Source organism: Sorghum bicolor, chromosome 10, assembly GCF_000003195.3.
Source record: "Sorghum bicolor cultivar BTx623 chromosome 10, Sorghum_bicolor_NCBIv3, whole genome shotgun sequence".
Taxonomy (NCBI): domain Eukaryota; kingdom Viridiplantae; phylum Streptophyta; class Magnoliopsida; order Poales; family Poaceae; genus Sorghum; species Sorghum bicolor.
This window is the reverse complement of record NC_012879.2, coordinates 52,824,889-52,841,307: the sequence shown is the minus strand read 5'-3', so window position 1 is coordinate 52,841,307 and position 16,419 is coordinate 52,824,889. Positions and strand designations below refer to the sequence as shown.

Here is a 16,419-nt window from a genome sequence, read left to right as displayed (position 1 = left end):
TTGCATTACCTTTCTCTTACATAAGCTGAAATAAATTTTTTAAGAAACTATAATAGCATCCCTTCGAGCTGCATATTAGCTGAAAAAAACATATTTCAAATGTCTTCCTGAAGTCCATCACGACATATTCCTTTAAAAGCTGATGCATTTTTCTCCTAAACCAATATTTCCTGCTTATCTGTACATACTCATGCATCGAGGAAATTCAACAGAAAGAAAAGACAAAGCATACTCTGAATTTGATCTTGCATATTTTCCCCCACGTTTTTCTATTTTACATCCATGAGCGAAAGTTACAGTCCTTTAACTATATATGTCAGCTGGACATACACAACTCTGCGCACCACTTTCTGCGAAGCGTTCCTGAAACAATCTATTTACATTAAAGCACTTATAGCTCTCATCTCTGTAAGATTTCTACCGGCAATGCAAGAGCGCTGAAGCAGGTCACACCGTGAACAGGAAGATATCACAAAAAAGCTATCCACTGTGCTCGGTTCTTCATATACATTTGATTCATGCAATGGCCAATCTACTTTTGGTGCTGTACGGATGTTAGCTTGTACCTGAACCGTTGTGCAAACAAAATAAATCAATACTTCAATACCACCCATGGCTGAGATTAAAGGAACATAATTGTTTCAGGGATCAATAAACTGAAAGCAGGATCATTTTATTTAGCTTCTACACAGAAAGCCTGTACTAAAAATTAACTTGGTTGACTGCAAGGCAACGTAACCATATGACTTATTGACGACATACTCTTATCAATTCTTACCTGCATGCTAGTTAATTTTGGGGCACTCCCTGGAATTGCTTTGATGTGAATTTTGTAATACTTTTTGTATGTGATATTGATAACATTTAAGTAGTAGTGGGACCAGTTGCTGCATTAAGAAGGCTACCGCTTCTTGATGTAAGCTCCTTCTCGACTTCAGCAAAGAGTTCCTTCAATCTATTTGAGGTATTGGAAATAATAGTCTTCGTGACCTTCTTCTTTTGCTTGGTACTCTTTAACCAGGCAATCCCCAACAAAACCAGGATACTGCAGGTATTTGGTTTCGAAGGTATATTCGTGATAAAGTACTTCATCTGGAGCTGCATGATCACACGAATCATACCTTAAAGCGAGTCAAAGAGAAACATAATAAAAGTTCCAAAAGAAAATAGAACAAATGGTGTATGGAGGAGTGTCTTACATTGAAGTAGTCTGCAAGTAGAACACCTTGGAGGGTCATCACCTTTTCAATGGCCCAGCCATCTTGGTTGACCAAGCTATACTTCTGTTCAGTGGTGGTCGCTTCTCCTCCGTACCGAGACAAGTTTTTGTCAAACTTGTAGCTTGTTTGCCGCTGCTGTATATTGCATCCTACAAGTTCCCATTGTGTGGCAGTGTAGTCTACACAGCCGGCCTTTTGCATCATTTTGTGCTCCAGGGGACCTCCTGAAAACATCTCCATCAAGGACTCAACCTGCAGATGCAGATATTCCTATGGACGCTCAAAACAGATTATGTGTTTTGTAACACCATTTGCAATGTAAAAAGAAGCACTCACATCAACAGAAAGAACTGATGAAAATATTTCAGACATTTTAACATCCGCATTAGTGAACAAGGATCCGCATTCTTCAGGCAGCAGTTCTTTCACTTCGTCTTTTTCAATCGCCTCCCCCTTCTGTTCTGGACTGAGTGCTCGAATTTTCCAAATTGCTGTGATTATCCTGTGAGATACAGGTTTCTTGATGTGATTTATTCATTACAGAAACAACAGAATTGTTTGGTGAGTGTCATTCTCTAATGAAAAAACAGTAACCCCAGATCAAGAGCCTAAGTACCGGTTCTACACTTGGTTGAAAGAATTCATGAGTTTTGTGTAAGTATATGAGAACCTTAATATGAATCAGTAACATGTTTTCTAAAATAGTTTGTAAATACAGTCAACTTCTGACGCTTTACAAAATCCATGAGCATCAATCTAATCAAGAACTCATAAAAAAATAATCAAGAACTCCTCAAAGCGAAATATAAACAATCAAAGATACATTTAGGACAAATGTGTCTATCAGATTTTAAAAAGGGAACAAATTGAATATACCTGTAAGCATCATTGAAGGAAACAAAAGATTGAAAAATAAATTTGAGTCTTCCATGATGATCTGTTCCCTTGGCACCATGTTTTGCTTCTAAACCTCTATCCTTTCGAAGGAGGATCATCAAAGACGGGCTACCGATGGACAGTGTAGCAGGGATAACCTGGATGTCATCGACGTCCTCCCACAAAAAGAAAAACTTGGTTTTGTGTCCAAATATGTTGGAATAAAATCCAACTATTCTTGGAGAGAAAAAGAGGCGGCCCTGTATTACAAGAAAAGGGACAGATTTTAGTATCAACAAATGGGAAATGGATATTGGTAAGAGTCGGAACGAACCATCAACCAGCACAGAGCTATAGTAGTAATTCACAACAAAAATAGTCAAGCAACATATGGAATATATTGCAACGTTCAGCAAAGCACTCCAAACATAAGAAATCAATTTGGACACTTGGAGGTTCCATTTCAAATAAAGAACTAACAATAAATAGTTGAGCCATAATAACCTGAAGTGGCATCTTCCGTTTCAGATGGCAGGTGAAATCGTCGATGAGAAACTCTTCTGGAGGGAGGGCAAACAGCTTTCGGAATGCTACATTTGTTTGGGTTGACCGCAAATTTATCTGCATATATGTCCTACATTACCGTGACAATGAATGCGGAGTATGCTGATTAGCTTCTCACAAAAGAACTGCTAAATTCCTTACCTTCTTACCAACTTCTTTTCCCATCTTTGCTAGGTAATTCATGACAACTTCAGTCCCCCTCGAGTTGTTCAAAAATATTCTCAAATGCAATTTAGGGTTACTTGCTTGATCACATTTCCCATTGAGAGGAAGCCATATGTCAGTTAATTCTGACAAATTGTTTTTCAAAAAGTTGACTTCTGTGTGACCAATGACACATTGCCCACTCGAATCATAAAGAGCAACGTCCATCCTTGATGGAGGATCATCCATAGCATCAAATTCGAATATCTCTAAAAAGGCAAATATCAAATGAGTCAGAAAGACATAAGTTTAGGTAAGACCACTGCACTGGTAAAATTGAATTCCAGGTCATCACGGTTGAGAACAAAGGAAAAAGGTAGAGGTGAAAGTAACTAACCGTTCCATTTTGGATCTGATGTCTGAAATTTAATTGAGCTTGTTTTCCTCTTAGCATTGCATGTAAAAACAACATAGAGATCAAATAGGTCAGATGAACCAGTAGCTGTAATACCAGTGGCTTCGATGAGTGCAACAGTCAACAACCAACCATCACCGTGAGCTTTGACCCCATGGTCACTGCCTAATACAGGAAACAGAGTCAAAATGTTTAAGCCAAGTGAAATAAATGGAACCAAAAACAAGTATATCGAACAGAAGTAGCTATTTGGAGACTGTACTCCTGATACCTTTTCAGAACAGTGCATTCTCTCTTTTCAGAACAGTACAACTCTTACAATACAAATAGCTATTCAGCCAATTCATAAAGAATTGGGATAGTTACCTCTTTGTTTCCATGCACTTAAGAAGCGCCGTGTTACTTTGACAATGCTCTGCCCCTGAAGAATTAAAACTGCACAAACTACAACCTCCCCAATTGAATCTGGAAGGTCAAGACCAAAATACTCAAGCCCATGCGTCACATCGGGCTTGGACAAATGAAGGTGTGCTATAACATATAGTGCTATGGCAACAGAGAATATGAATGTGAAGTTCCCGAGAAAGCGGACAATCAACCGCCAACCTGATTCCTTTTGGGCATGTAATGAAGCTAAAATCTTTTCTTTGTTTGAATTAGCATCATCAAGCTCGGCTACTTTAAGCTTCTGGTTTAGTACTTCAGAGAATTGGGCATAACCCTCGGCCATGCCTTGTTTTGCACCGTTCTCAATCATTCCTTTTATCATTGTGCTCTGAACAAAGTTTACCCTCCAGCTAACAGTAAGATGAGATGTTTGCTCTTCAGATGACAGATGGGGACCTGGTGTGATACAGTACAGTATCTCCACCTTAAAGCAATTTCCGCAGGGAACATCAGGAGTGCTGACAACAGAAAACACCGCGTAAGAATTTGCGGCCGCTTTCAGGTACTTCTGTTCTTCTGTGGCTTTCACAGCTTTAACCAACTTGCTTGCAGCTTTTGTGTAAGTCAATGTTCTTTGCACACAGCTCTCATTGCTGTCAAGTTTCCATGGTTCAATCTGAAACCCACTTGTTCCTTGAAGCTCTGCCACTGCTGGCCAGAAATCTGAATTCGGCGAGAACAGGAGAGAGTTCAACTCGGTCGGCGCGGCGACATAAGATTCGTCAACCAGCACACCACCAGGCAAGTTAGCTGGCATCTCACTGCCTTGATCTTTCGACTCCATGACTTTGAGCAGCTCATCAAGGCTCGACTCAGGCACCACCGTGCCTTTCTCAGGGATTTCACGATCTTCTGATGAGCTCACGTTTGGCTCTTGCAACTGATGATCAACTGTCTGATCAGTGTCTGATGTAGTCGGGTGCACATTTGGAGTAGCATTCTCAGGTTTCCTGAAGAAATAGCGGGACAAGACCTCTACCACCGATGACGGATTTGGCGTCACATCAGTGTCTGCAGCTGCTGCTGGTCCAGGTTCAGAGGTTGCTAATTCTTCCACGCTACTCCGGGCTGGAAGATCCAGAATGCTGTCCGGGAATCGTTCGAAGCTGCTGTGAGATGCTCGGGGTTCGATGCTGGAAACAGCTGATAGGTCGATGCAGCTACATGTTGTCGATAATGTTTTGCGCTCAATGGGGCTGTCTGAACTGGATGCTAAGTCATCTGAAGCAGGATGAGGAACACTCTGTGACTCGTCAGATACGTGGGTTCTTGTGGACAATGATACGTGCAGACAAACTTCTCCTGCATTAGTACACAAACAAAACAACATAACTAATGTCAGTGTCAAAACTATATAACTGGTGGTAAACCAAGGGGTAAAAAAACATACATTATGTATGACCAACGGTAAGCAGAATGATGTAGATGTACTATTCTATGTATCTATAGATCATAATAAGAACACGGTAATTGCAGTACTTATTTTTTTTACTATGCTCTACATTCCTGAAGAGCGTAACTCTTTTCGTGCATCAAGAATATATATTGGCCAGGAAACATGTTCAATTAGGCAAGGTTGCGACGAGAAATTATTCTTTGATTTGTGTTGTGGATAATATGGCGAAAAATGGAAGGGAGAGCAGAAGAAGGTTGAGAAACCGCGCAACTGCGATGATACCGCGGCATTTCTTCTTGGATTTCTTGCTCTTGGGCTGGAGCTGGTACCACTGGGTGCCGAGGGAGAGGTCGTCGGTCTCCATGACCTGCGACAGCGGCAGGCGGACCAGGCCCAGCAGGTCGTTGCTGAAGTACTTGTCCTCGTTGAGCACCGACACCACCAGCTCCTCGGCGACGTCGCCGACGAGGAAGCTGAACTCCTCGTCCCACGCGGGGGCCAGGCTGCGCTTCACGACGGCCGTCTTGGCGCGGCGCTTCCCCAGCTTGAGCTTCACGAAGGGGTCGCTGGAGCCGTTGAGGTGCACGGCGGGGAGGCCCCGCGCCTCCACCACGCGCACCAGCAGCTTCATCGGCGTCACCCGCCGCGCGCTCTCCGCCGCCTCCGACACCGTCGACGCGCTCGTCGCCTGCTTCGTCATGCGAGGATCCCGGCGATCGGTTCCTTCGAACAAAAACCAAAAAAAACTATTTGGATTTGGATGGATTTCCGTGTGGTCTGCACAACTGGCGGGGGTGAGAGCGGGAGAGGTGAGCGTTTTCCCGCGGCCGAGCGTTCCACGGTTTGGTTTCGAGCCGTTGGTTCGCCGCCGAGATTCGTGCGCGGGAGGATGGGGGCGACGGTGACCGTCAGATCGGATTGGGAGCATGCATGCAGGCTCCGTGCCGCATGGGCTGCTTCAGGTTCAGGTTTCCAAACATAGGGGGAGGAAAACCTCATGACTAACCAAGGGCCTTACGCCACTGGCAAGTGGGTCCCACGTGCCATGCCCAGCTTTTCTCACAGCAAGGAAAGAAGCCAAAACCAAACATAGGCAACAAGCAAGCTATGCACGTGGCACACGAGCCATTGTCGATTTCATTCTCAACGTGATCAGCTAGCTTCAGAGTGAAATTCGACGTCTACACGCTACATCCATGACCCAACTGCTAAATGTCCCCATACATCCATAGAATCCCGGTGGCGTGGTGCCATTTGACAGACGTTTTTACAAGCCATTTTGCCAGATTTATAAATTATAGTTGCCAACCTAACCTTTTCGTCCAGTGTATCGATGTTTGAAGTCTTATGTGATACAGACACGCTACTTCTATTAGCCATTTTGCCAGATTTATAAATCATAGTTGATAGCCTAACCTTTTCGTCCAGTGTGTCGATGTTTGAAGTCCTAATATCACGAACTTTTTGATTTTGTCTTAACAGGTGATACAAATTTGGGTTGTATTAACACATTTGTATTAGTTGAATGTTAAACAAAACTTACAAATTTGGGTTGTATTAACACATTTGCATTAGTTGAAACAAATGGTAAAAATTTAGTGTACAACAAACTATGAAGTAGAACAAAATGTTGCACTGAAATTTGAAATATTGGTACAATAACCACACTGGGTATTTATGAATATATGGATTGGAGATGACAAGATCAAGAAGTGATGGAGTTAGAAGAGGAAACTAAGTACTATTGTGGAAGATAGTGAGAGACTAGCACTCATTCTCCACCTATTTTATAGGGTAGGTAGGAGTGACAGTTTTCACTATCCAGGAAGTGGGGTTTGTTTTTTAACTTAAGTGAGAGACTAGCACTCATTCTCCACCTTTTATAGGGTACGTGGGAGTGACAGTTTTCACTATCCCCTAGTGGGGTTTGTTTTTTAACTTAAATCCCATAAGGGATACGCCTACAAGCCCATAAGTGGAATTATGTACAAAACATTTACGATGCGTGCATCTCCCCCATTTCATCCAATTCTTTTTTTATGTGTTACCCTAAAGCCAAAACCTTTGCTTTACTAGCCTAACAGATTGCTTTACCAGCCTAATAACCTGAGTACTAACTACATTAAACAATTTGCATTAATGAAACTGTGTAAATCCACCGGATAATAAAAAATACACATGTCTGATGAAATGGTTGTTGCTATCTGTTTCCATATTTAAAACTTTGCCGTTGCTAACTTTTTTATTTTAGACCATTTAAGGCCCAAATATATGTTTTATATTCTTATTTTTTTCAAAAGATGGAAATTGTGATTGCAACAAATTAGGCACTGATACACACTAAAACTTATGGATCATGTACGAGATGTGCAGGCGTTCACAATTCAAAATAGATAAAATTTAATTAACAATAAGCTTAGTCAGATTTTCCAAGTGCATAACCTGATATAAGCCTTCCTGAATAGGATTTCCACCATGTGGCAACTTTGAACCAGAGGCAATCATCCACCCTCTATTAGAGTTATCACTCCGCTCATACCACATATTAGTATTCTTAACCACTATGATGGTGCATAAGCCGTCATCCTTGAGAATTTGGTCTCTAGATTTTGACTCCCTTGATGAAAGTAACATGATATCGCCTTTATTTGGACAATCCTTACCCTTTGCCACATGGAGCTTGATTCTTTTTCACTCTGTCTTGGATCCATAATATATCTAATTGTACGGGACCTGCCTTTAAGTCTGATTTTACCCTACCTGACTTTTAGTCTTATTTTACCCTACCTGCGAGCCATTTCTATTTTTGTGCATACCAACACAATGGCTCGTACGGACATCGTACAGATCCGTATGGATGGATGAGCTTAACAGTGAGATGTTGGTACTTGCTAGAAATAGAACTTGAATGATGTTTTGAACTCTAGCTATATTGGCTCCTGTGGAACTATGCATTGAGACTTGGCCTAATACTTAGGCCTTGTTTAGTTGGCAAAATTTTGGTTTTTGGCTACTGTAGCACTTTCGTTTTTATTTGACAAACATTGTCCAATCACGGAGTAACTAGGCTCAAAAGATTCATCTCATAAATTTCGGATAAACTGTGTAATTAGTTTTTATTTTTATCTTTATTTAATGCTTCATGCATGCGACCAAAGATTCGATGTGACGGAAAATCTTGAAAAATTTTTGCGAACTAAACAAGGCCTTAAGCTAGTGCTGGCACGGTTGAGCTGCATGCATGCACCGTGGGTGCATGCGTCGCTTTGAGTCGAGCCGGAGCAATGAATACTACCTGCCCGCCTGGTATTGACTCCACCCCACTTTCCGAACGAGGCCGGAAAAAAAACCCACCCCCATCATGCCGCCGCCAGCGGAGCCTACCTCTCTCGCCGCCGGTTTGTCCGCGCAAGAGGCCACCCCTCCCTCGTCGGAGGAGAGCCTTCGGGGGCACGAGTGAGGCCAACCCACGCGGCGTGAAGCGCAAGAAGCCCCGGCGGCGAGGAGAGCCTTTGGGGCAGGAGTTCAGAGCAAGAAGCCCCGGCGGCGAGGTCCGCGGCGGTGCTGTCTACAGACACCTCCCCGACATCGAGGAGGGGGAGGAAGAGGATGATGAAGAGGAGGCCATCCCTACTGAGAGAGATTTCCAAGACTAAGCTAAGGAGCTTAAAAAGATAAAAAATCTGGAAAAAAGTAAACCACCTGCATCTTTTGCTTTTGAAAGCAACAATTCTTTACTTGTTAAGGCACAAACGTAACACCTAAAAAGCAAGCCTTTTACATATCGGCTTGTTTTATTATTGTCAACTAAAAATGTATTGGGACTCTTTAATTTTAACCCCTGCACATAAGGCGGACACCATCCACCTGGATCACATGGAGACCATCTGGATCTCCCCGCAGGACGGCTGCTGGTGGGCTTCCAACTACCGACGCCGAAGACTTTGAGTCCACCACCCGCGGGAAAAACAACATGCAAGCTACCCGTGGGCGGAACCGCATTATGAAAATCCCTCAGTTGGAAAATTTTTTCGGCACCTGCCGATAAATAAGAAATTTCAGACATTTTGGAAATTTCGGATGAAATTTAAATAAATTCAAATTGATTTTTTAAAAAATTTGACATTATTTTACTAAAAAAGCTTTCTAATATATCACTCATCACAAATTTATATAATATTAACGTAACACAATATATTATTGCGGTAGTACAGCGGGCTGATGGTGGGCGAGCTGCATATGCTAGTGTCACGGAATATGTGAGTGAGAAAATTAAATAATTTTGAAGAAATTTAGGGCTTTGATAAGACTAGAAGATACGGTGGGTCATTTTATTGTTGTTTGGAGTAATTTTGAAGCTAAATATGAATTTAACCGAAAAATTTGACCGATATAAAAAAAATTTTCGGACCTCACTGAAAAATGTGAAATTTCAGAAATTTCGCCGAAAAAGAAAACCCTCATCGCAGTCCTCCACGTGGTGGAGCTGCAAATAGGTGCATGGCTGAATCAGCGGCAGATCGCGCATCTTCCACACCCGCCGACGTGCAAGGAGGCCACGCGCAGCAGCTTGCAGCCGCACTGCCGCCGTCACCTGGCAGCAAAGCATCTTCCCTGTCTAGCTAAACGTAGAAATATAAGTGATCCTTCATGCATATTCTGTGCTGAGAGAGAATCCATCTCACACTTGTTTTTTGAATGTTGTGTGGCTAAAATATTTGGACTGTGGTTTCAGATTTGCTTGGTCTGACGACGGGGCAGGATTTTGAATCGATTGCTCGGTTCTGGATTGCTAATAAACGTCACCAGTTAACTAATATAGTCTCATCGTCAGTCCTTTGGTCCTTATGGAAACTAAGAAACGAGATATTCTTTCAGGGCGTTACATGGACAGGGATCAAAAAACTCTTGCCGAAGGTGGTAAGGATGCTAAGGCGCTGGACTGTGTTAGTCAAGCTGGAGATGATGCAGCAAGTGGAGGACTTCGCACAGCGTCTGGAAAGCAGGGCAAACTCACTGCCTCAACTCCAGTGGAGAATGGAGAGCACGACAAGGTTGTCATCAAGGTTGGAACCATCGGTTGCTCAGCTTTCGGGCTTAACGAAAGCTTAACAAATGCAGTTTCGGTTCCACATGATCATTCAGTTGGTTCCTGTTGAACCTGAGGGCGGTAATATGTTTGGTAGTAGTAATGATAGCGGGAGCAGTGGTAACAATCTCCTAGACTTAAGTCACCTCAGCACTATGAATGGTTTGCTTTTTGAAATATAAAAGCAGGGGTGTTACCTTGACTGCTCCTATGGCATGTTTACAGTATGTAATTTGTCGCAATAGGTTTAGTCTAGATAATGGTGATACTCTAGCATTCTTGCATAAGTTGCTCTTTCTATCTCGATGATTGAAATCTAGTGTATATCATGTATGTTAGCAGTTCATGTTGATTACCATTTACATCACGTCGTGTTATTCACTTATTCTTAGAATCTTAACACTGTATCCTTGTTTCTGCAAATGTTTACTCACAGGAAGTACAAGGCGTTATATGGCCCTTACATATCAATGAGAGGCCAAATTCATTTTTTAAAGAAAAGTTGATTGAGTTTCTCATCAAACCATTTACACCGGAAGAATATGATAAGTATCTATCTGATGAAACGAATAAGTAATAAATAAATCAAGAGTGATGTGCTTGCTCTTGCTCCCATGGCAGCTCTTCCACCTAACACAGTTTGCCCTATGATCAGAACCGCTCCAGATCAGGTGAAATACCCCCCTTCAATCCTTGCCGAAGTCAGCGCTGTAGTGTGCACTGGACTCGAGCTTCTTGGCGTCATTCAGCTTGCGCACAGCCTGAAACAATTTCATCACAAAGGGAAAGGGTTTCATCAGAACGGGAAGGGGGAAGCACCGTTAGCACCAAGGAAGCTCCTCTGTTTAATTGAAGAGAACTGGGGTGTGCAAGCTCACCTTCATGAAGTCCTCGTGAATGACATAGTCACGCTCTGCTCGGATAGCAGCCATGCCGGCTTCGGTGCAGACGTTGCGCAGATCGGCTCCGTTGAAGCCCTGTAATAGATCGCAAGAGCTAAGGGTTCAGGAGATAGCTCCAAAATCATGTTAAGGAGTTTACATAGCTAGATTGACTAAAGATTAACTCACTTCAGCTAGATTGATTACAGCTTCATAGTCAATCTCGCCATGCTTCGCAATGCCAACTGCATGGATCTTGAGGACCTCCATCCTCCCCTGTTCATTCGGCAATGGGATCTCAATCTTCCTGTCCAACCGCCCAGGACGAAGGAGTGCGGGATCCAAAACATCAGGCCGGTTGGTTGCCATGATCATTTTCACCTATTATAAACAAGAGTATATTTGTGAGACACTATGCAGGTAGACAGACAGCACTGGAAATATTAGGACAAGCAGTAAGGGACAACCAGCATCATCTTAATAAACTCTCTAGCTTTCTACAACAAAATTATAGCTCTGCAACTATCACTGTGTTGGCAAGAAAGACAACATTGCAGATGACTGATTGTGTAGCTGTATCCTGTGAATACTGTATGAGGGCAGAAGGATTGATTTGAACAAAAAAATAAATTTTCTTCTCACATATTGTGAACCGCTTTTGCATCATGCAAATGCAATATGAATCTACAGCACCTGATGAATGAATTTATAAGAAATTTTTTTTCATGTCACTATGTACTGGTTCAAAGAGATGAATAGCAGGCAATTAATATAAAAAAACCTTCTTAATATCATTTCACAGAAAAAGCATACCTTCCCAAGCTCGTCGAATCCATCTAGCTGATTTAGAAGCTCCATCAATGTCCTCTGAATCTCACGATCTGCACTTGTGCCCTCACTAAATCTTCGGCCACCGATGGCATCAATTTCATCCATAAAAATGATGCATGGCTAGGCAGCGAGATCAAACCAAAGACAACACTTTAGAGCAATGGCATATACACAGATTATGCACTTCATTGTAAAAGATAGACAAATCATCCACGGGTGTGCATATTTCCAATTTTTTTCCCATGTAAACAAGTCTGCATGTGCTAACTAAAATGCAAAAGATTGTTTCCCAATTTATCCTTGGCAATATACATCTACTCATTTAGAGCTGGAGATGCTCTGCAGTCAGCATTAGTACAGTCTTTCACTACTGAATGAACTCTTTATAGTTATCTTATAGTTCATATGCTTTGATATCTTCCTCAAGGTAAATAAATGAGTCAGGATAGCTAGGTATACATACACAGATAACAAGACGAACCAAAGCTTACCTGATGCTCACGTGCATAGTTAAACATTTCACGAATTAAGCGTGCACTTTCACCAATATATTTATCAATGATAGCACTTGACACAACCTGTTTAAAAGGTCCACATCAATGATAAAACAAATGCTTAATATTTGTCATAAGTTACTAGCAAAAATTCCAGACCTTCAAGAAATTAGCATCAATGTTGCTAGCAATGGCTCTAGCTAGAAGTGTCTTCCCAGTTCCAGGTGGACCGTAGAGCAGCACACCCTTAAATGAGTAAAGCAACATTTAGTACACCCCCAGGATCATGAAAATGGGAAGCCTTCAATTTGAAGCTTTGAAGTAACTATGTGATATTGAATTCCAAAACAAATTTATTTCTTGAATTTACCTTCGGCGGCTTAATCCCGACACGGAGAAACAATTCTGGGTTCATAAGCGGTAACTCAATGGATTCTCTGAGTTCCCTTATTTGATCTGATAACCCACCTACAGCTGAGTAACTAACATTGCCAGGATCTTCATGTAGCATGTTGTAAACTACAGGATCAACCTGAGAAATAGGAATAAGAACAATACTGCGTCAGGGATTAATAATATCCAAGTCATATATAGCAACTAAAATACAAGTTGACCAGGTTGCGATTGAGGGCTGCAGGTGTATAGAAAAGAAGGAAAGTCAAACCAGGCTGCTATTAAAATACAACTCGACCATGTTGCGATGGAGAACGCAAGTGTCTAGAAAAGGAAGGAAAGGTAAACTGGGCTGCTGTAATGATGGCCCATCTAGCACATTGCCCACCTAGGTAGTCCTAACCCTTCCTCTAGTCTATCCATCCTGACCTCTTTCCTCTCTCTGTCCACACCAAGGGAATCTGTTCACCCGACCACTAATCCATCAACCCCGACTCCTGTGACTACGGTCCAAACTATTATGTTTGCAAATAGACACCGACCACATAGGCTGAATTTAAAAAAGTAATCAAACATACACGGAACACAAGCAAAACAATCTATAACAAACATATACCTCACGAGGCAGAGTGCGCATGATGGTAAGTGTTGTCATGTCAAGAACAACTCGTGTACCGGCAATCAACTTTTCTTTGTCAACTTTACTTCGGCAGGCAACAACATAGCGTGGTCCACTGCTAGCTTTGACAATAACTTCAAAAAGGACTTGTTTCAGTTGCTTTGATAAAACTAGACAAGGGTTTGGCATGAGTGTAACAAAAGTTCATGTTTGTAAACTTATAGGAAAAGGAATATATGAAATTGAAGATCACATAAACAATCCATCTGTGTTTCATTATTCCTACAAAAAAAAAATGCACAAAGATAAGGATTTTTTTTCACTTACATCGTTCCTTGTCCAAAGGTCGAAGCACCTCACCGATAATTTGACCAACACTTTGCAATGATTTTAGATCCTCTTCAGTTTTTTCCAAGTTTTTCTTTGCATCTTTTAGGTTCTCCCTCCCTGAGCGAAAATACACAAGTTCATCACAAATCAATCAAGATAACCAAAATATCAGGTATATGCTATCAGTAAGAAAATGTCTGCTGTCACATCTATCAGTTACAAGCATAACAAAACCTGTAACATTGAAATAAAATAGTACAATCTTAAAAGCTTAAGAGAGTCAGTCACAAGAGAGACCACCCACAGATGGAACATCAAGGAAAAGGAGAAAAGAAGCATGAGTCAATCGGCATGTCAACAGCACCACACTTACAGGTGCACAGAATAAGTCATTCACACGCAATAAATCATAGTACCTTTTTTTTACCCAAAATTATAGTACTTTGATACACAGTTTTGAGGTTACATAGGCCCATAATCATAAACCTCCTCCAAAACTAGTTTACTAGCCCAAAATGCTGAATGGAGCTGCTAGCCCAAAATGCTGTATGGAGCTGCTCTCAGATTACTAAAAGATTTGCGAGTATATAACCAAATAACCAACCTGACCTGCCAAACACTAAACAGCACGAAACTAGGACTCTAGCATGAAAGGTAGAGTGATTACCTAGAATCTCAATTAGTGGAGCTAACAACTCTTATTTTCCCCAAAACAAGAACTCAAAACTAAACTAAAATATATATCCTCAGCAGGTCCGGACACAGCACCCGCAGCCAATTACAGAATGGATGATCAGCAGCCATTAAACAAAATGCAAACTAACCGGAAAGAGGAAATCTACCAAGTGATCAACAAGCACTTGCATCCAAAGATTTCTCCGACTTGTAAAACCCACCAGAGTTTATCTAAACCCTAGACGAGAACCTATTCTAACGCAAAAACTCTAAATGGGGCTGAACCGCCAAAAACACACCACCACTCAAACCCAAACTGAGGCAGCCAAAACCCTATCCCACCGCCCTAGTGTACCGTTAAATCCAGATCCCCCACGCGCGATCACCGCTCGCCAACAGCTCGACACCGAACCCCGGAGACCCACCGGGACAACCACGCACGGGGAGACGGGTGGAAGAGGATGCGGCGGCGGCGGCGTGTTACCTGTTTTGACCCGCGCCTCGAGCTCCCGGCAGGTGAGGAGCTTCTTGCGGTAGTCGGTGACCGCGGCGCGGCGGCGCGCGTCCTCCCCGCCCTCCGCCATCCTCCTCCTCCACCACTTCCCTCCGGGGATATGCCCCTCGTCGGCTTCGGCTGCGGCGGCGGCGGCGCCAGGCTTTGCTTCTTGTAATCTTCTCTCGCAAGAAGAAGAAGAGCGGAGGCGGAGGCGGACCCGGGTCCAGCGAACCGGGGGCGAGTTGAGGTGGAAAAAGAAAGGGAAAATATAAACCGGAATTATTACTAATTACTAATATAAGTATATTATGAAAATTAAAATTAAAATAATCCCCCATTTGATTATTTTCTGAATTGAAAACCCCACTATGTAATTTTTAAAAAAAAACATTTTGCCTTCCTCAACTATTGCAAAAGTCATTTTTTCTCCCTTAGCTCTAAAACCAGAAATATTTTTCTCTGAAATATGGTTGTTTCCGTTGGTGAGTTTTTTATTTATGTTTATTTCGGTTGAATCTTTGAAAAATTATAGTAAATCATAAAATAGAAAATTCAATTGTGTTAGTTTCTACATGAGTAGATCTACATAGTGAGCATATGATATAATATGCTTTAATATAAAGTTTTTTATGTAACTTTATATTTATATTTTTATGTAATTAATTTATAGTTGTCGTTTCTCTAATCTAATTATGGTGAAATTTTTATGCTGGGATAATCATTGAATCCTTGAGTTATAGTAAAAATTTCATGCTCATTGAATAATGCATGGTTGAGTTATGTATTTATGAATTTATCTAAGTCTATATTTGTTAAATAGTTTTTAAATGAGATTAAATCTATAACTCAGTAATACATTCTTCAATAAGCATGAATTTTTTGTTGGGCTCCATATGAGTACATCTACACAATAAACTTATGATATGATATGATACGATATGATATGTTTTAGTACAAAATTTTTACTATAGCTTTAGATTTATGTTTTTTTATAATTAATTCATAGCTCTAGTTTATATGGTCCACTTTTTGTGATATTTTTATGGTGAGATGACCATTGAATTCCTGAGATGTAGCAAAGATTTCATGATCATCGGATAATGCATGACAGAGTTATAGTTTTATCTATATAAACCTAGATAAATTATTAGATAAATATGTAACTCAGTCATATATGACTCAATAAGCATGAAATTTTTTCTACATCTCAAACTTGCAGAGATTAATTCACCGTAAAAGTTTCACCATAATTGGAAAAGAGAACCTGCAGCTATGAATTCATCATATAAAAATATATATGTCTAAGGTTACATCAACAACTTATACTAAAACATATCATATGATATATTCATTGTGTAGATTTACTCATGTGAAGTCAAAGGCAATTAGATTTTGCGATTTTTTCTGTGATTTACTATGTTTTTTTCAAAAATTCAGTAAAATAAACATAAAAGAAAAAACCAATAACCTGATTTTAGAGTTAATAAGGGAGGAAAAACTGTCTTTCATGGTAAAATAGACTTTTTCTAATTTATTTTGAAGCACCTTT

General features: G+C 41.1%; 2 protein-coding genes across 3 annotated transcripts; both read right to left on the bottom strand.

The window, feature by feature from the left end:
• On the bottom strand, positions 217-5,775 carry LOC8082271 (C2 and GRAM domain-containing protein At1g03370). 2 transcript variants are annotated; one of them, XR_002448343.1, is made up of 10 exons: positions 5,345-5,775; positions 3,586-4,968; positions 3,202-3,384; positions 2,802-3,073; positions 2,601-2,717; positions 2,097-2,356; positions 1,557-1,722; positions 1,200-1,472; positions 779-1,098; positions 217-566 (listed from the first exon to the last, which is right to left on the bottom strand). XR_002448343.1 is itself a non-coding variant. In XM_002437216.2 (10 exons), exons 1-10 carry the CDS (start codon positions 5,760-5,762, stop codon positions 556-558), a joined length of 3,276 nt encoding a protein of 1,091 aa, XP_002437261.2. In that variant the 5' UTR covers positions 5,763-5,775; the 3' UTR covers positions 217-555. The 2 variants fall into 2 exon arrangements, 1 of the variants encoding a protein (XP_002437261.2); XM_002437216.2 differs by having other exon boundaries at positions 906-1,098.
• On the bottom strand, positions 10,562-15,108 carry LOC8065084 (26S protease regulatory subunit S10B homolog B). Its single transcript, XM_002437215.2, has 10 exons — positions 14,859-15,108; positions 13,697-13,816; positions 13,367-13,503; positions 12,728-12,889; positions 12,517-12,603; positions 12,355-12,441; positions 11,846-11,983; positions 11,222-11,413; positions 11,030-11,128; positions 10,562-10,912 (listed from the first exon to the last, which is right to left on the bottom strand). Exons 1-10 carry the CDS (start codon positions 14,956-14,958, stop codon positions 10,838-10,840), a joined length of 1,197 nt encoding a protein of 398 aa, XP_002437260.1. The 5' UTR covers positions 14,959-15,108; the 3' UTR covers positions 10,562-10,837.